At 42.3% G+C, this 21,229-nt stretch overlaps 1 protein-coding gene across 2 annotated transcripts in view; it reads right to left on the bottom strand.

The window, feature by feature from the left end:
* Nucleotides 1-3,996: 3,996 nt before the first annotated feature.
* Nucleotides 3,997-21,229, bottom strand: part of snx7 (sorting nexin 7) — a 65,211-nt gene continuing 47,978 nt past the window's right edge. For both annotated transcript variants that reach the window (XM_049565595.1, XM_049565596.1), the window contains exon 9: nucleotides 3,997-5,579. In XM_049565595.1, coding sequence (XP_049421552.1) covers nucleotides 5,499-5,579 — 81 coding nt within the window. In that variant the 3' untranslated portion in view covers nucleotides 3,997-5,498. The remainder of the gene's footprint in view (nucleotides 5,580-21,229) is intronic.

Below are 21,229 nucleotides of genomic sequence, written 5' to 3'. Positions count from 1 at the left end.
AAAAGTTTATGAACACTGGGATAAATGAAAATGTGAGGAAACAATGAGAAATGTTTCCTTGAACTGCTCTTCATCATGAGGAGCGACTGCTCTGTATCAGAAAACTGATCAGCATAAACTAAGTTTGTGTGTGAAGCAAAACTCCAGCAGTGCCATTTTTTTCCCCAGCATCTTAAACCTTTTTAAAGACAAGCGAGACTTCAGTTTGGCACCAGAGTGATAATCATTTCATATACTCCAAAAGCATTTCTTTAAAAGACGTTTCAATCGACATGCTGTCACCAGAGAGGAATAATGATGGGCCAGATGTTGAATGGAGCAGCAGCATTCAGGATGAGGCCCCGCCAGGAGCAGAACTTTGTGAGACACTTTGACACTGTGAATAAACAACCTGCATTAAGCTATTTCTTCAAACTGATATGTGTGAGTAACTGAGTCTGAGTCGCTGGGAGAAACATTTAACAACACACACATCACATCTGCTGCCTTTAATGCCCTTACAGTGGGGCGGCTGGATGATGAATTTTTTAAATTGCAGTTAATCACTGATTTTCAATGGTTAATTGCATTTCTAACATTCAATTATTTTGCAGTTTAAAACTGTTCTGAAGTCCATATTAACGAGATGAATCTAACCAGAGTGATTAGGAATCAAAGGAATGCAAAGACATTTGTCTTTTTTATCTTGACTTTTAGGGTGCTTCCACCCCTGCCCTGTTTGGTTCAGTTCATTTTAATTTAAGCAGTTTTGCCCCGTCAGTGTGGTTCCTTTGGCCAGGTGTGAACACAGCAATCGCACTCAGGTGTGCACCAAAACAACTGGACCAAGACCTTCTTGAAGAGGTGGTCAATGAATGAACAATGACAGCAATATAGTCCTCGATGAGCAGCGCTAAAATCAACCTGCGTAGTTGTCCCTCCATTGTGACATTAGAAAGTGTCACATTTATCTTGCAAGTGTGCTCTTCTTCAACGTTTGCTTTACTTCCTGGATTTTTCCCACATGGAAATTCTGACCAATCAAGAGCAGCTTTCTCACACAAGGCATTTGATCTGGTCCTCTTGTAAATGCTGCCGTGAGAACACCAACCAACTCTAGGCAATTATACAACTTTGGAACAACATGAGTCCCTGATTCAGACCAGAGGAGACCACTCTAGGGCTGAGAGCAGCCTCAGATTTATTTATTTCAGATCAGTGCTGCACTGCTACAACAGTGTGGTCTGAAACTATGACTTACTTCAAAGTGCTTATTCAGTGGAATACAGTGTTGTTTGAAAGGATCGTATTATTTCAGTTGAAAAAGTGCAGTTACTCTGATATAACTTTGACTACATACTGTCCAACAACCTCTGGTTAATGTGGCAGCAGTTGCACTTTCCAGGAGTTCAAGTTTACTTGCTTCCTCTGGTTCATATCAGGTCCTGTATGCATGAAACTATTGCTCCCTGCCACAGTAGGACATATGACTGGTCACCTAAAACGCACATTAATTACACATTAAACGCACATTAATTACACATTAAACACACATTAAACATGGCTTAATAGAGACAATTTCAAACAAGTCAGTTACAAATCAGTTTCACTATAACTCGCAGCATTCACAGACAAACACTTGTCTTTATCTGGACACATTTCCCCCACAAATACAACATGCTAACGTTATTAGTAGTGATGGCCAAATGAAGCCTTATGAAGCCTTTTCTTTATTTTCTGAGCCCACTAGATGGCGCTCATGGTTTAAAGAGAGAGGCTCAAAGAATGGCAATTCAGTATGCTTTCAACCTTTTCTTGAACAAAAAGCGCCATCTAGTGGGCTCATGAGGCTTCATTTGGCCATCACTAGTTATTAGCACAAGCCTATGGCATTTTACATTGTATAAATTACAGTTTTCCTCTACTCATGAATTCAAGAACAACATGTAACAAAGGTAACGACACATAATTTGGCTCCATTACAGCTCACAAAGTTCACTGACAAAACAACTGTCTGATACTAAACACGTTTTCCAAACAAATACAACATGCTAACGTTATTAGCACAAGCCTATGGCATTTTAAATAAAATAAATTAGCCTAGCAGTGAACCTGGTTTTTCTGCCAGGATAAATCAAACACAGGACTTACAGTGCAGGTCTGCAGTCAGTTTCCACCAGTTTAGCAGCACTGTAGTTAACATCTTTGGACATCTTTGGATCTGTTTCGTCCACACGTCTGTAGCAATTCTCACACTTCAGAACAGTGATTTGCTGGCTTTGGTGATGTGGTTGCCTGCTGACATCAGTCTGATTAGCTGCTCCTGTGTGCTCAGCTCAGCTAAAGTGCTTCAGTGAAATTTCAGTTCAGTTTCAGACAAGGTGCACATTATTTTAAACTTGAGCCATCTGAGAGTTTTTTAATGTGCAAGGAGCCGTTCAAAAGTGCAGTTGTGTCTCATTTTCCATCACCGCGGCAGCAGGAAGTCACTTTTTATCAGCTGAAGAGCGACTTTTTGTAATAGTTTTTAATGAAAATGAAGCTTTTTGCTCACTGTTTTCTTTCTCACTGTGTTTTTGCCGGAGCGCTTTGAACTCCTCGAGTTAGAAAAACTTCAACTTGAGGGGAAAAGCGCCCCATGTCATCTCTGCTTTGTTCCCATTGTCCAATAAACCGTAGATTGATCACACAGGAAGGTCAGGGTAAAGAGTTGATGACATGGTTGCTTGTGCAGTAGGCATTTCAAAAAGTACCTCCTGGTTTGGACCCTGCAGGACCCTTTGTGTGTGATCGGGGCCCAAGGGTGCGTCAGGAATAACGTGTTAACTCGACAGCCGTACTTCACAGTCTCCAAACAGAAGTCACAACACTTTATAATGTGAGGTCTCGTCTTTATTATTATCTCAACATCTCAAAATCAATTTCATTCAGATTTTTTTTTTTTTTTACATATTCAATAATGATAAAAGCAAAAGAAGAGAAAAAAGATTCTATCAGTATAAAAAGATGATTAAAGCGCTCTGTTAGAAAGACACTGCAGATTCTGAATCATCACACATGTAAACGTGAAATCTCTATCGGCACAAACAACCAAATATTCTTGAGAGAATTTCATAAAAATATTTAAGGCTTCTCTGCTTAAAGGTGAACAGGAGATGAACAGTGCTGTGTGTCTTTAACACCATTGTGATCTGACGTGTTAGCCTGGGAGGAAAACTCAGACTTCAGATGGATGTCGTCTGTTTGTGAAATTTGATTTATTTCTTGAGCTTTTTTGTAATGAAATGTTAAAATTTTTATTTTCAGTGTACAGAAATCAGCATGGGCTGATTCAGTCAGTGAGTTAATAAGAACATACGTGATAGACACGAGACCTGAACCTGCTTTCAGTCAAAGGTGTGCATAATTATTATTTATATTAAGAGAGTTTGAGAACTGAATGTACCAGGATCTGACATCACAATATCTGAGACAGTCACTGTGTCACATTATTCACTGACTGCTTCTCCTGTTCACATTCACACTCAATACACGGTGCAGTATCTTCGAACCACGTCACTAAACGCAATGAAAGTAGTTTGGTTAAGATTTGGGGGAAAAAACTGTGGTCATGGCTAAAATGCTCCGACACCACTGTAGTGTTTTAAAAGATTAAAGTCTGTCACATGGTTCCTGACATTAGTGCTGAAGTACCAGTATCTGTAGCTGTGTCCCAGTTCAGGGGTGTCACCTTTTGAATTCTGAATCTTAAGAATGAATACGTTAGCGTTGTTCATTTTTCAAGAAAATAAGAACTAATGAGTTTGAACTCGACCCACGCAGCTTAATCCTCAGCTTCACTGTGAAATCGATGTTCTTTTCATTCACATAGGTTCCTGTGCTGCCTCACAAAGCCCCGTTTCCACCACGCAGTCCAGTCTAGTTCAGTTCAGTACGCATTGTTTACAGTGAAAGTTGTGGATGGTACCAACAGAAGCGTTCCTTAGCGTCCCCATGTTTGGTCCCCCCTCTGTTGGGGTACCTAGCACACAGATCTGGTCCTAAAAGGTGGAGCTAGAAACCCTGCAGTCTGATTGGTCAGTAGAGGACGCTCACTCTGGTTTTATGTAACCTCTGTTCATACATCAGTAAACTACAACTATAAAATGAAAGAGAAAAAAATAACTTCATTCACTGGGCCGACTGCCGGCAACTTTTAAGGTGGAACGTTAACTTGTAATGTTACTCAATGCATGAGTTGATGACGTGAATCCATCAGCACACCTTAAATTTCACTGTGACAACTTTGACCATCACTTTAGTTTTTATATGACACACACTTTTAGTAATGACTTTAAAAATATAGATTCATTTGGAGCGGATTATGTGAAGGTCATATATTCTAATCCTCACTTCCTGTGGGCTACAGCAACACTAAACCCCTGAGCTTGCCTGAGAAGGACTAAATGCACAAAGCTGCTATGTTTAAATATCCCATGGAGAGAGACTCTCACTGCAGCCTGTTCTATTTTGTTGTGAAAATGTGGGCGTGCAGCCTCGTTCTGTGGACGATAAACCAGGTGCAGACTTCCATCTGTGTCACCGCTGATGAGGAAATACAGCGAGTGCTGGACGGAGCAGTGAGTGACAACAACCCCGCCCACATTTAAGAGGACTGTCTGAACACACCGAGGGTCTAGGTACCATGTCTGAAGGGTTTTGGTTCAAAAGGTACCATAGCAAAAGTGGTTGGTGGAAACGGAGCTTTAGTGTCGGGCTAACAGTCCATTTCATATTGGTGTCCTGGTGAGGTTACAGTAAGTCAGTAGCATTTTTAAAAGGCAGCTAACAGCTTGATTTCTATGATTCCTCCATCTCTGGTTTCGAATGCACACAGTCTGTCACACTACTTTTAGACTCCTGTACTGAGGAACTTCCATGACAGTTTACCACTCAGTAAAGTACAACTTCCTGATGGTAAAGTTGAAAATTCCCACTCAAGAGGGCCACCTGAATGCATCATTAGTTTTGGTTTCCGTGCGGAGAGGGGAGAGAACTTATGATGACACCATGTTAGGGATCAGCATCCCTCCAATGAGGCGTGCCCTGAAATGGGACGCAGCTGTTCTCCGGCCACAATGGAGGGAAATATTTGAGGGTCTCATATCGTCTACATGGACGACAGTAACTGTATCTGTGAAAAATGATGCTTAACAAAGCAGCATAGTGAAGACACAAGAGCCTGGACTCTTCTTTAACTTTTGGCAATGCACACGGAGGAGTGTAAACAAACCTGGATATTTTGGATCACAGTGTTGGTTTGAGTGACGCACCATCATCATCACTGGAATGCTGGACTGGGATTAACTTCTTTGGCCAGACAGAAAGAAAGAGAGACAGACGGACAGAGAGGCAGAGCATGTTTGTTTCGTACATGACGCATGTTTGCATAAGTGGACATTGGTTCAAAGTCTATCTTTGGATGTGTCGGAGAGACAACAGAGAGTGAGCCGTAAAGACGTTCCCATCATCTCCGCACTCTAAGAGGCGTCGTCCCCGTCTTTCTGCTCGCTGGGCTCCGCTCTCTGAGACAGGAGGAACGACTCCCACACAGCCAGGCACTGAAAGAGAAGATGCACCATCATTATCATCGCATCATCACAGAGGTTTTGGTGGTTTAGATTTAGATAATACAACTTAACAATATGTGTTACATAACACATAGCAGCATCATCCCTGCTCTCTCACACTCTCCGCACAGCTCCACTCACTCACTCACAAATTCTCCAGCAACACTCTGAGACACAGAGCTGCTCCTCTGTTAATTAGTCTGTCTGTTAATTAGTCTACAGTAAGACATCAGTCTATATGTTGCACGTGCTACACTAAATCTGAGATGGATGAAATGACGGCAGAAGCACACGTGAAGTACGGCGCTGCGCTGCTTCAGGGGCCGTACACACGCTGCGTCTTTAGCCACCTGGAAAACACCAGGTCAGGTGCATTTAAATTTAAATTGTTAGTAATGAAAGGAGGTGAGGTGTTGATAAAGTGTAATGATGTAAGGAGGTGAAATGTAGGTTAAAGTTTAAGTGATGAAAGGAGGTGAAGTGTAGGTTTAAGTGTAATGATGAAAGGAGGTGAAGTGTTGGTTAACGTGTAATGTTGAAAGGAGGTGAAGTGTAGGTTAAAGTGTAGGTGCTGAAAGGAGTTGAAGTGTAGGTTAACGTATATGTACTGAAAGGAGGTAGAGTGTTGGTTAAAGTGTAAGTGATGAAAGGAGGTGAAGTGTAGGTTTAAGTGTAATGATGAAAGAGGTGAAGTGTAGGTTAACGTGTAATGATGAAAGGAGGTGAAGTGTAAGTTAACATGTAATGCTGAAAGGAGGTGAAGTGTAGGTTAAAGTGTAGGTGCTGAAAGGAGTTGAAGTGTAGGTTAACGTATAGGTACTGAAAGGAGGTAGAGTGTTGGTTAAAGTGTAAGTGATGAAAGGAGTTGAAGTGTAGGTTAAAGTATAAGTGATGAAAGGAGGTGAAGTGTAGGTTTAAGTGTAATGATGAAAGAGGTGAAGTGTAGGTTAATGTGTAATGATGAAAGGAGGTGAAGTGTAGGTTTAAGTGTAATGATGAAAGGAGGTGAAGTGTAAGTTAACATGTAATGCTGAAAGGAGTTGAAGTGTAGGTTAAAGTATAAGTGATGAAAGGAGGTGAAGTGTAGGTTTAAGTGTAATGATGAAAGAGGTGAAGTGTAGGTTAACGTGTAATGATGAAAGGAGGTGAAGTGTAAGTTAACATGTAATGCTGAAAGGAGGTGAAGTGTAGGTTAAAGTGTAGGTGCTGGAAGGAGTTGAAGTGTAGGTTAAAGTGTAGGTGCTGAAAGGAGTTGAAGTGTAGGTTAACGTATAGGTACTGAAAGGAGGTAGAGTGTTGGTTAAAGTGTAAGTGATGAAAGGAGTTGAAGTGTAGGTTAAAGTATAAGTGATGAAAGGAGGTGAAGTGTAGGTTTAAGTGTAATGATGAAAGAGGTGAAGTGTAGGTTAACGTATAATGATGAAAGGAGGTGAAGTGTAGGTTAACATGTAATGCTGAAAGGGGGTGAAGTGTAGGTTAAAGTGTAAGTGTTGAAAGGAGGTGAAGTGTAGGTTAAAGTGTAAGTGTTGAAAGGAGGTGAAGTGTAGGTTAAAGTGTAAGTGTTGAAAGGAGGTGAAGTGTAGGTTAAAGTATAAGTGATGAAAGGAGGTGAAGTGTAGGTTAAAGTATAAGTGATGAAAGGAGGTGAAGTGTAGTTAAAATCATCATGGTCATTATCTGCTTCATAATTATAACCTTTACTGCTGCTGCACTTTAACACCATGGGCCTCAGCAGAGATGAAACAGTGGTGTGTCAGTGTCTGAAGAGCTGTCCCAAATGTCTACCCCAGCACTCCTCTCCTCTCTCTGCTTTCATCTGCCTCTCTCTTCTTCCTTTCTCTAACTCCCTTGCCATCTCATCAGCGCAGGCACATTATTGCAGCGACAGAGGCACTGACAGAGTCCCATTGTGGCTCTGTGTGTGCATGTGTATGTGTGTCAATGTGCACGCACACACACACACACACACACACACACACACACACACACACACACACACACACACACACAGCAAAGAGGACTTGACAAAGCGAATCACACTTTTATGGCATAAAAGCAGTTATCTAGATAGCAGAGACAGGAAGCCATGCAACCAGAAAGTGAAAATGGCAAGCACACACCAACAGACACGGACACACTCCAAAGCCAATCTATGAACTTGGGTTCCACTCTGTCAGCACACATCAATAAAGCACAGTCCAAGGTAATAGCCGTTTGTTTAGAGGCGGCAGTAAGTCAGAGCCTCGGCCCGTCAGCTCTCCATTTAACAGCCAATTTCTTTCACGAGCACCTGCAGCACCTTGGTAGCACTGTGGCGGCGCAGGCTGGTCAAAGAAATGAGTTCAGGAAGCAGAAACGTCATCAGTCAAGTTAAGGTACAACTGGAGGAGCCAAAGAGTCCAGTGAAAAGGAGAGTCGAGACAGAAGGAAGCTAATGCTAAGCCTAGAGCTCATGCTGCCAAAATATAAAGACTAACTTCACACCTTATACTGACTTTCCAAGAATATAACAAAACTACATATCAAACAAAAATAAAACATGTGCCTGCTCTTATTCTCCCAAATATTATGTCTCCTTGCTGATAATCAATGTCTACTAACGTCAAGACGGCCTGGTGACAACGTCATCACTGCAGGTCAAAGTGCAAGGGTCAGATCATGGGGCAGCTAATGCTAAAGTAAAGGAGAGTTTTGCTGGACCAGGAGCTACTGAAGAACCTGGACAGGCTGAGAAAGACCAGATATTTCCCACCACAGTTTTGGAGCTGCTTTTTTGATCCATAAAAATTTCACTGCAGGGGCATATCCATCAGGTTGTCCTTTCATAGCAGCTAATGATAGAGCAGATGACGAGCTGATGTAAAGTTAAGAGTTGCCCAGAGGATGTGAACAGACATGAAGCACACAGACAACTTGGATGTCCATCACCATTAAAAAGGAAATATTAGAAATCTTGGCGCATGCAATGCAGAGACAAATTATGTCGAGGTAGCACACATTCTTTGGACTAATGGAAACATTGACGTAAGTACATCTGAGCAGTTTCCTGTAGCTCCTCACCCAAATCGTGCCAATAAATGTTTGTTGGAAAGACCATCTTTTGACCCACTTTAGTTAGCACAATTATGGCTGGAAATGCCACAAATTTCTTGCAAAAAAACATCCGTGTTTGGTGGCACAATGGCCACTGGGAATGCTGCCGATGTCTTGCTAAGGAACATCTGGTTTTGGTGGCACAATCACTGCTGGAAATGCTGCCAATTTCTCGCTAGAAACATCTAGGTTTGGTGGCACAAACATCGCTGGAAATGCCGCAGATTTCTCATGACTAAAATCCAGTTTTGTGGCACAATTGCCACTGCGAATGCTGCTGATGTCTCGCAAAAAAGCACACAATTTTGGTGGCACAAACACCGCCGCAATTGCTGCCAATACCTTGCTCAGAAACATCTGGTTTTGGTGGCACAAACGCTGCTGGAAATGGTGCAGATTTCTCGCTAAAAACTAGGGCTGGGTATTGATTCAGATTTTCCAGATCGATTCAATTCGATTTTCAAGGACTCAGTTCGATTCAATTCACGATTCGATTCAATTCAATTCAGTTCAATATCAATTCAGTCAAGTATATTTCAATTATGATACAAAATTTGCTTGGATATTAAGATATTTTCTGAGAACTAACAAAGTATATTTAACAAGGAACCCTCTGACCTGGTGCATTACTATTAAAAATACTGTTTACATTAAGAAATGACCCCAAAGCAGCACATTAGTCATCATGTACTTTTATTTAACATTACCTGACCAACACATACAAAATAAATATTTTAAATTAAATCTAATCACAAGGCAGACAATTTAAATGAAGTGGCTACAAAAAATGTAAACAAAGGACATCCACAAGTTTGCTGCCTGTAACCGTCTTATAAAGCTTTTGTGCAACACACTACAGTGGTTGTGATGCACACACTGACTGTATCAGAAGAGGAACAATATACGTAGGTGAACCCTGCAGCAAAGTGAGCCCTCTTCCCCAGAGAGGATCTTTGCCTCCCAGTTTGTTCATGGCGGCAGAGCAGAGTGATCCATCTTTCTTCTCAGAGGATCTTTGTCCCATGACAGCAGGCACGCTGCTCTCCGTGTCCGCAATGTAAACAACATTCGCTGGCGATTTGACAGTCACTAGAAGCACATTATGACCCTTTGTAAAAGTTTCTGTGTGGTACCTGTGTTGTACATGAGCTAACGTTAGCGGCTAAGGACTGAGAGGCTGTCCGGTGTGTGTGTCTGTCTATGTGTGTGTGTGTATGTGTGTCTGTATGAGGAGTGTCAGTACGTTAACTTGCCGTAGCCTTGCTGTTTGTCATGTTGACGTTATCGTCGGCAGCCCTGAATAGCTTGTAAAGCTTTAGCATAGTTAGTTAACACATTTGTTATCGGCCCATGTGTTTACTGCTACAGAGAATTAATAAATCTTTGGTTTATTTGCACAACGTCACCTCTCTGTCATCTTTTATCATGCTTGCTAACGCTAAGTTAACTTTACCAGCAGATCTTTACCAGTTAGCAGTGTGCTGATGCTTAGTGGTATTTCTTAATCTTTACTGTGAAACTGATGTGCATTTAATAAACATGCGTACATTATTAGCGTTATATTTTTAGGGGAAAATGCGAGTGAAAATACTCGCACCGCAGACCCATGCCTTCAGTGGACGCGCTCCCACCATTGTTTGCTGCTCTGTCTTCATTCAGTGTCCGGCCGTCTCGCGAGATCTCTCGCCATGACCTCAGGTGCTAAATGCTGATCTCGCAAGACTACCTGGGTTGATAGTACTGCAGGCTGCTGCAGTCTGCTACCGGCTGTACAACACGTCCACGGAGGAAAATAGTTATAGTAAAAGATCGATTTTTTAAATTAATGAATCAATATTATGCCATTTAAAGGAAAATCGATTCGAATCGATTAAATCGATTTTTTCAACCCAGCTCTACTAAAAACCATCCGGATTAGGTGGCACAATGGCAGCTAGAAATTCCACCAATGTTTGCCAAAACAACATCAGTTTTTGGAAATGCTGCAAGCGTCTTGCTAAAAACCATCCGGATCTGGTGGCACAATTGCCACTGGAAATTCCACTGATGTCTTGTTAGAAAACAACCAGTTCTGTTGTTTGTTGGTCTTGAACAGTGGCCTGCAGCTGGCAGCTGTCTGGCCTAAGCGTACATACATAGCCATGCGTGCACATTTATACTGCGCAGCACCCCTCGGTGAAAATGAGTTCCTGCACGCATGACCGTTTCAGTTCAGGCAAGCCTCCTTCCTAAACATGCAAACACGTGGCCTCATGCCAGGCAGACAATGGTAAGCAGCCAAGAAAAAGACAATAAGGATATTTATTGTTATCATCTCATATCATTTGCAGGCCCCTGAATAGAAGCCAGTTGAAACTGTATCGTGGCAGACTTTGCCATATCTACCGCTGACGGGGTTAAACAGTGCTCGGTGAATGTTTCATGACAACTTTTTAATTCACAAAGTTTGCAAAACAGAAGTGTCTTAAGACAAACTTTACAGAATAAAACACAATAACATCATCAACACTTACTGTACACTGTAAATAAATACAGGCAGCGCTGTCTGACAAACTAACTTCTGTACATCTGACGACACCGGCATAATGGCTCATCAGCACTGTTACTGAACACATCACACTGATTGCTCTCAGCTTCAGCTCTCAGTGTACTTACGGTAGATTTTATTTTAGTAGAAATAATGTTTTGAATGTCTGAATGTGTTCATCTCTTCAGTAAAGTGAATGAGTAGCAGTTTGTGTCTTTGCAGCAGAAGCCATGCTTTCGGCTCGAGCAGGAAGATATAGCACTCACAGTGTTTCTAACAAAGCAGATTCAGATGTTTCAGCAGAGCACTAAATCTGTCCAATGAGCCCAGACTGAACAGTTGACTAAGCACAGCCTTTTTTTAAGGACGAGTACAGAGAAAGCCAAGAGACGCAAATTGTACAACAGCACATTAAAGTGACAACTACAGAGAGTGCTCGGAGAAACAGGATTAATTCACTTCCAGTTTACACTCAGAAATAGACCTGATGGTGTACTGAAGCTCCAGACAGGGCCGACTCTGGATCTCTATCAGCTCTCTGGACAACCAAGTGCTCAAGATACAGTGAAGTACACTTTTCACATACTGTGTCCCTGCATTCATTGTTCTGTCATTCGGTATACAGTCCCTCTATGTTGTGATGTCGCCACTGCTACAGTTGATGCAATTTCAGCCAATCCCTGTGAATTCTGTGTGACCTTGCTATCTTACTATATAATGACGAAAACTCTGTGTGTGTGTGTTCCATGTCTTTCTCCTCACTGACTTGGTCAATCCATGTGAAATTTGGCACAGTGGTAGAGGGTCATGGGAGGATGCCAATGAAGCAATATTACATCAATTGGCCAAAGGGGGGCGCTATAGCAACCCATTGAAATGTCAAACTTTGAATGGGCATATCTCATGCCCCGTATGTCGTAGAGACATGAAACTTTGCACAGAGATGCCTCTCCTCATGAGGAACACATTTGCCTCAAGAACCCATAACTTCCGCTTATATAGATTTTCCGCCATTTTGAATTTTTTGAAAAACACTTCAAATGGATCTCTTCCTAGGAAGTTTGAGCGATCTGCATGAAACTGGGTGAACATAATCTAAGGAGCAATATCTAAAGTTCCCTCTTGGCAAAAGTTGGAAAACTTCCTAAAACTGAGCTTCTATAAGGCAATGAATATTGCGGAGGGCGTGGCTCATCACATAAAGGTGTAGAACATCTCAAGGGTTTCACCCATCACCACGCAACTTTGTAGGCATATGACCACACATAATCTGAGGGGACCCCTCCATTATTGAGCCCATCAAACAAAATGGGGGCGCTAGAGAGCTCATTTCTTATCTAGGCCTAACCGCCATATGGATTTTTACTAAACTTGGTAGATATGTAGAACAGGACGCCTCAAGGTGACTGGAGAAATTTAACTCTAATTGGCAACTGGGTGGCGCTATAACAACAGAAAAATGCTTCAAAATGGCTAAAATGCGACCGATCGCTGTGGCTCCCCCTGTGGACCAATGTTGGTGTTGTTTCTAATGTTTGGTATGACTAAGTCATGGTATGGTATGCTGTACATAATCACGGAAACTGTCAGTGTGTCATTCTGTCAGTCAGTCATTCTGTCTGTCCCACGTTTTTCTACTCACTGACGTGGTCAATCTATGTGAAACTGCACATAGGCATTGAGGATTGGCATAGGTAGAAGGGGACAAAGCTACCAATGGCTATGGACTAGTTTTGTCCAATTACTGAAACTGTACCGCAGATCTGACTATTAACAAGTGACATTTATTATAGAGCTGCACGCAGTGTATTAAGCCCCTCCCTGCCCCACTCTCTGTTTATCATGAGACACCTGCTGCACCTGTAACAGAGTCAAACACACAGTGACATGCTAACTGTTAGCATCAAATTCTAATCTGGGTATTATCGAGTCCAAGTAGCACCAACTTTGTGGAAACCTCCTCAAGGCCTCCATAAGATACTGACTTCACAAGAATGAGATGGATGCAAAGTCACAGTGACCTTGACCTTTTACCACCATAATCTAATTAGTCATTTATGCTTAATTTGAAGAAGTCCCCTCAATATGTTTTTGGGATATCATGATCACAAGAAAGACAGAGACAAGGTCACAGTGACCTTGACCTTTGACCACCAAAAACTAATCAGTTCATTGTCAAATCCAAGTGGACTCTTGTACCAAATTTGTGGGGCTTCTTGAGATACTGAGTTCACAAGAATACGACGGATGCAAGGTCACAGTGATCTTGACCTTTGACCACCATGGTCTAATTAGTCCATTGTTGTGTGCAAGTGGACATTTGTGACAAACTTAAAGATATTTCATCAAGACATGCTAGAGATATCGTGTTCACAAGAGTGGGATGTACGTGGTGAAACTCTGAAAACATAGCTACAGCATGTGGCCATGGCTGGTGCTGACGCAGAGACATAAAAACGCCAAGAAATATTAAATTTCGCAATTATTTTGTAATTTTTCAGAGAAGATACTGTGAAATCAGGCATTTCAGTCTGAAGCAATCACAAAAACAGCTGTGCAAAATCATGGAGGGACTGTTCATATGTAAACTATAGTCAAACATTTTTGAGTATCTTTATATAAAAATCTCTCTCGCTTATCTTCCTGTAAAGCATCTAGATATTCTTGAGAGCTCATTCTGTACTCAGGGGCATATAGTACGTGCATTTATCTAATCGACAAGATTTAGTTTTGTAGCTCCAGCCGTTGCTTATGTCAGCTATAATAAGATTGTTCTCACCGAGTTACTGTCTGAGATCTGGGACATGGTGACACCGCTACACTCAGGCCTAACTGGATAAGAGACATTAGCAGTCAGACAGGCTTGTTGCCCCTTTGGACCTGTTTTTAGTGATTAAGCCACGATCTGAGATCTCAGCACTTTGGTGTTTACAATGTCACACAGCCGCAGATATGAGGAAAAAAAGGAAAAGAAAAAATGAACAAACTACAATACCACCCTGGAGTTGTACACCTCCACGCTCCAGTCAAGTTTCTTTTACAGTTTACATCCATGTCTGTGAGAAAACATGGAGGCTTATAAGCATGAATAGATCGATTAGATCGATGCCATCAGCAGTTTCAAGGTGGACACCAAGATTAGAGTCACCAATTCAGTATCTGACTGAATGTCTCCCCTTCTGTTCCTGAGATATGACGCTGAAAAGTGCTTTATGCAGAACATGATGATGTCATGATGAAGTTGGCCTTTGACCTTTTGGATATAAAATGTCAACACTTCATTATTTTATCCTGTTAGACATTTGAGCAAGGTCTTGTCATATTAGCATATGAATTTGTTAGTTATGACCAAAAACATATTTTGTGAGGGTCACACTGACCTTTGACCTTCGACCATGAAATTCGAATCAGTTCCTTTTTCGGTCAAAGTGGATGTTTATGTTGAATTAAAAAAAAAAAAATCCCTCAAGGTGTTCTTGAAATATCGTCTTCACGAGAATGAGACACATGCAAGGTCACTGTGACCTTGACCTTTGACCGCCAAAATGTATTCAGTTCATCGTTGAGTCACAGTGGACGTTTGTGCCAAATTTGAAGAAATTTCTCGATCATGTTCACAACGACGGACCGACAACCTGAAAACATAATGCCTCTGGCCACAGCTATCGCCGGCGTGGAGACAAAAGAAGAAGAAAAGAAGAAGAAGTGTAATTGCTGGGATCTTTGAACATGGTGACATCACTAGACAGATGATCAGTCATGCTGTAAACAAACCCTGAGGTTACACAAACTCATTTTGAGGAAAAAGGAGGTGAATGCCAAAATGATCCTGCTCGCCATTGAACAGCTGTTGCAAAATAAACTGGATGACCTTTGTGCTGAACAGACTATCAGGAACTGTAATATCCTTTGATTCACCGAAACAGCGCCATTCAACCAAATGACTCTTTTTCTGTACGCTGATCTTACAGAGCAGAGGACACTGGGGAGAGAAGGAGAGGAGGTCGACGGGCGGTTTCGGGTAAGTTTGTTAAAAAAAACCATGCGGGTTTCGAGCGGGCGGGTCATGAAGTGATAAAGCAGCGTTCTGTGTACATAGCCTACAGAAACGTGCAATAATCCAGATTCAAACGTCCAAAAACACATCATTGAAACCACAAAATATCTCCATACTGCTCGTCCGTAGTGATCCAAGTGTCCTGAAGCCCCGACATAAAAAGTTGTTTGGAAAAACCTCATTTGAACTCTGTTTTTAGCCTCATTGTAGCCTGTAGCTCTGACTGCCTCTGTTTACACCGAGCTCACGTGTTTTTGGACGTTTGAATCTGGGGCGCCGTCAGCCTCCATTAGGTGGAGTTGTGTTGCTACCTCCTCTCCCCTTGGATCTCTGCAAGTGATGTGAGGACTCTAAAACTTCACCTGAGCCTCCCTCGGCATATGGGTGAGTAGATAATGGCTGAATTTACATTTTTGGATGCACTATCCCTTTAAAGTCTTAAAATAACTGGCCCTGATGCTTTAGGAACATCAGTAAGACACTGGCAGAGAGAAACCTTTTCACTGAGCAGAGATAAGCTTTGGTTTAAATGAACACATGCATGTACTCTATGATACACAGAAACAGACACACTGACACGAAATACATGCACCTAATAATTAAATACACAGCAGCAAACACACACACACACACACACACACACACACACACGGGTCTAGCAGGCACATCCAGCTCTAATTACAGGGTTCATTAGGAGAGCAGAGGTCTGAGCAGCCGACAGCTATCCTCCGGGCTCCACTGGAGCTGAACAGGTAAACACAGAGAATCAGTACAAACACACAGATGGCATGGGGACATAGTGCCACCACACACACACACAGGAAACAATGTGGCAGGATTCAATCTGACTCAAGAATCGATGTAGTGCCTCTTGGCTGGATCCATGCACGTCTGCTTTAAGGAAATATTTCACTGCTGAAATATGGTCATTTGGTGAACGGGCTGTCTATGCTGTAGAAAGATTAAATACGTTTTAAATTGTTCCTACATGAGCAGAGAGAGCACGCTGCTTAGTTTTACCGTTTGATCTGAGTTTGAGAGAGAGGAAGGTGGTTCTCTGTCTCGACATGCCTCTACACTCTGTGTGTCCGTGGTTGTGGGCAAACAAAAATGTGGAAACACAATCTGTCACTTGAGCACAGAGTCTGAAATTAATACCCGTCAGGCGCGAAATGCAGGTAGATTTTCCGTTTGGTGAGTCTCTGACACAATGGCGGGGAAATGTTCTTTATCACAACAGCCATGTAACTGATCACAATGCCGAGTCTCTACTGCATGTTGCTTTCATTTATGGTCGCGCTGCTGTGACGCTTCTCTCATGTCAGTGTTGAAGTTTGAAACACAAACACATACACATCGTGCACGTGTGCCATCAGCGTGTCTCCATAGTGACAGAGTGCAGGTACCACACTGACCTGCCTGCAGTCCACACCTGTCTCCCACTGAACATCTGTGGAACATTATGAAGCACAAAATACAACAACAGAGACCCTGCACTGTTGAGCAACTTAAGTCACATATCAAGCAAGAATGCAAAGAATTTCAAAACTTGAACAGTTAGTGTCTTCAGTTCCCAAACACTTCGTGAGTGTTGTTAAAAGCAAAGGTGATGTAACACAGAGAGAAACATGCTCCTGTCACAACTCTTTTGGAACGTGTCGCAGGCATCAAATCAGAATGAGCGTATATTTACAAAAAAGGTGTTCAGCTTGAACATCAAATATCTTGTCTTTGTACATGAATATAGGCTGAGAAGGAATTACAAATCATTGCATTCTGTTTTTATGTACTTTTTACAGTGTCCAAACTTTTTCAGAATCAGTTGTAAGAGACAAGCTAAAAAAAACTACAATTGCGAGTTTAGGTTCAGCCATCACTGTGTAACAGTTGAACTGGGGGAGTTTCTGTCTCACAAATCCACAATTTGGAGATAGATTTCTTTCTGTTTGGTGCTAAAAGCTCATTCTGAAATATTCTGGCACAGCTGTGGACACCTTCAGCCCAGGAACACAAACCTCCCCCTGCAACAGCTACACCAATTCTATGAAGGCAGTAAAAAAAATAAATAAATAAATAAAAATCCTGAAATGTAAGCAACATCCTTATATATTTATATCAGTCCCCAAGCAGAGTCCCTGTTGCTATGAGGTAACCATGGCAACGCTGACGAGGATCTGCCTCGGCCATGCATGGTGAAGGCAGAGCACTCAGCTCATCACAAACCTGCATCTGAATGATGATCACTGCATCTTCAATAACTGCTGGAGTCAGGCGCACAAGCTTCATCATGTTTGGAAGCTCACGGCTGACGAGTTTAACTTTGGTTCAGTCAGTTATTCTGACTCATAACGTCATGTGAATTACACTCAATCAATCACTCTTTGATTGTCAGGTTATTATATCAGGTGCAACTCCATTTCACTGTAATTTAGTCCCTTTTTTTTGAGTCTTCTCACACTGTTGGCTGCAGCTTTCTAATTGTCCCTGTTTCCAGGTGGTTCTGGTGATCCATGGTAACTGTCCACACATCCTGGCCTCAACAAGATGGCCGTATGGTTGCTTCTCCCGAACACGGGTAGCATCGCTCTGCAGCTGCCTCTTGATGGCATACAGCAGTAAGCCACAGCAGGAACAGGACAACACCTCACACTCCCACCGTCACACCAGTCCTTAATCACCAGAAAGCACTCGACTCCTCTCCTTCTATTACCAGAACCCTTATGTGTCCTTATGTGTGGCAGCGACCATGGATAAAGGATTTCTGGGCGACACTGGTGAATGAGGAGTTCACCAATGTCGTGTCCGGTGACGTATATTTCCGAAAAAAGTGTTCCCATTACACTTTCGCAATATACCTCTATATCGACACGTCTGAGAAACCACCTCATGAGAGTGTAAAAACTTTTTCTTGAAGTGTAGGTATTTCCATTACCAGTTTTTTATTGCGATATTTAGGTTTTGTGCATTTCTAGGGTTAATGGAAACTCACTTACTGACGTATAGATATATATCTACTTTTTTCCATGGCTAGTTTTAGTGATCATCAAGTCTTCCGTAGTGGAATTCATATCATAATATAAATGCATCCTCTTATCGTGACAGCCCACCAGCAGATGGAGACATGAAATACAATTAATTTCACTGTATGTAATATTCATTCATTGTGCATGTTGGCCGATCCCGATGACGTGCCGATTTCATCGTGTATCCCTGCCACTAACTCTTACAAAGTAGACATAAGAGCCTAAATTTAGCACAAATTCAGTTGAGCTGACAGAGAGGTTACTGGAATGTTTAATCACATGTGTTGTATGATGGACTCTCACTTCCGCCCTGTCTTGCTACTATAAGACTGTATTAATGTGCAGATTGCGCAAGATGAACACCTGTGATGAAAACTGCATGTAGACATGCTCATAGAACTCAACGCATCCTCATTCTGCTGCACCCACACACAGCAATCTGATCACAGCGTGGTTTAGACCCAATCTACCGTACCAGCGGTGGGTTATTATTCCTGACATTACAGGCAGAAGTTCTAAGGCAGCGAGCAGGAGTACAGCAGTGAACAACTAAATGATTCTGTTCTCCGTGGTTGACGGTATTAACGCCTACTGTAGTCTATCAGTGACGAACATGTTTGTGCATCAGTATCAACAACACATTGTTTCAAATCATGTAATGCAGTGGACAAAGTGACATTCATCAAAACAAGCCCACACTCTGGCAGTGAGGAAGAATCAGGACTGATGCATAGGGATTCACCTCCGTCATATCTCCGAGCCCTGATGCGGCTAAAACACTCCAGACAAGCTGCACTGTCATTCACATGTCCCCAAAGTGACACATTAAAGCCGCCGCACCTTTAAGGACTAGTTCTACATTTTTGTAAACACCCCCTTCTTTGCCTTATTGCCAAGAGTGAGATGAGAAGATGATACCACCATCTTGTTTGTGTGCCGAGTATGGAGCTGCAGCTACTGTCTCACCATCTTAATCGAACCAAGGTACAACACTGGTGAGGAGAAGGGCAGTGTATGTGTGTGGATGTGCAGAGGTCTGAGAGCACTCTGAGGTCAGGGTGCACTAAATGCTAATCTGAAATAGCATCCACCCCCAGGATGTTCATGCTGAGTTTGAACAGTTCACGATGTTCCTTTAACACTTTTTCTCTTGTAAATCCTGGGTTGCCCTTTTGTCACTGCTGAATCCTTGTATCTCCACGTGAGCACAAAGCAGCCATCAACCCCATGACGCTGCCACCCACTCATGCTACGTGGAGATGAAAACAAACTCTGCATGGCAAATGCACTGAGTGCCTGTGTGCTGCTGATTCTGAGAGGCAGATAGACCAGAAAGACAAGGCTATAAAGGCTATAAAATATTTGCATCGGTCTGTATCTATTCATCCATCTTTACCAACTGCATAACAGTATGGTAAGGACAACTGCTCCGTTTCGGTGGATGCTGTGAGTGGTTTTGGTCTTGTGCTCTGTCAGCTGATGTCTGTTTCTGGAGTTTATTCAGTCCCTCGTCCAGGGTTCTTGCCAATGAAGAGTATTCCTGTCTTTAGGGTGCATCAGCAGAGATCATAAGGCCCAGACACACCAAACCGACATCATCACTAGTGGCGACAAGCCGCCTAATATTGCCTGTGTCTTGGTGAAAAAGTTGCTCATGAGCACACCACAAAGACAACAAACAACGGCCTAGAAGCACGTATGTTCTGCACCGGCATCTCTGTCAGAGAAAACTGAGTTCAGACAGAGTACTGAGCCTCCTACCTGCCTGTCAAACAGCAATCTAACAAGAAACCTTCTCAAGACAGTCTGGACTCAGTGGAGTCCTTTGGGGATCAACAGACATGAAGCCCGCCGGCTGGTGGCTGCTTGCTCCGCTGCCGTTCAAGCAAAGCTAACTGCTAACAGCCACCGCTGTAACGAACTAATCCGTTCAACACTTCAACCATTCGCAGTCAGAAAAGATTTCCTCTAAGTTTTTATGATCAAGATCTATTTCTAACTCATCACTGTCTCATTTTCGACATAGAAAAAAGGTCATTGATGAAAAAATGTCATAGTTTTCATCAGTGAAATTAACACTGCAAACCAGCAGACAGTCTGTATTCGCCATTCAAAAAGGGAAAGATTCAAGACACTAGGTAGCCAGTCAGCACATTAACAACACACCCCAATGTTTAAAGAAGAGAGCAGAGTTTGTGTGAGGGTGCTTCCCGTGCACTGTGGTCTCTAACTTCCCTTCAACCTTCACGTGCACACAGGTATCGAAGAGTGGCCGTTTAACTCCCTTCTTCATTGTTAAGTTTGAAGTGTGGATTGACGTTATTGATGCTTTGGGTGAAGGTGCTGGAACAATGACATTAAAGGTACCAGATGTTCGATGGGCTGGAGGCCATCATCAGGGTGATCTGATCAAAATGTACATGTTGGCTATAATGGATGAAATGGTGACTCCATGGCTGTTATTGCTTCGTTTCATGTCTAAAGTGCTGTGGTACAGAGTCAAAGCTACAACAAGAAACTGGTCATGTAAGGTAAGGGTAAGTTTGTTTTGTCACCCACTTCACACCCGTCCTCCCCTGCCTGCTCCTCTGTCACTCTGTGTTAATGGCACATGCATGTCATATGGGAATAACTGTCAGAAGGACTTGACAGTTAAAGTGATGACTTGGTGGTGCTCGAGCACTGAAAAAGTCTAAATCCCTCAAGATGTCATGACGAAAGTTCAATGTTGACAGAAGTGCTGCAAATAACCATTTCCATTATTCAGGAATGTCTTCATCATTTTAATCTTACAAAGATGAGTCTGTAAAATGACACAAAATAGGAAAGAATTTCCAGTCAAATGTCCCAAACCATTAATGTTTGAGCACGACTTGACACCGGTCACTAATCAGCATTCATGCTTGAAACACATATGCCCTTATTTGAGTTCAAAGTTCAA

This window comes from Epinephelus fuscoguttatus, linkage group LG21 (assembly GCF_011397635.1).
Source record: "Epinephelus fuscoguttatus linkage group LG21, E.fuscoguttatus.final_Chr_v1".
In the NCBI taxonomy this organism is placed as follows: Eukaryota; Metazoa; Chordata; class Actinopteri; order Perciformes; family Serranidae; genus Epinephelus; species Epinephelus fuscoguttatus.
This window is presented reverse-complemented; position numbering and strand designations above follow the sequence as displayed.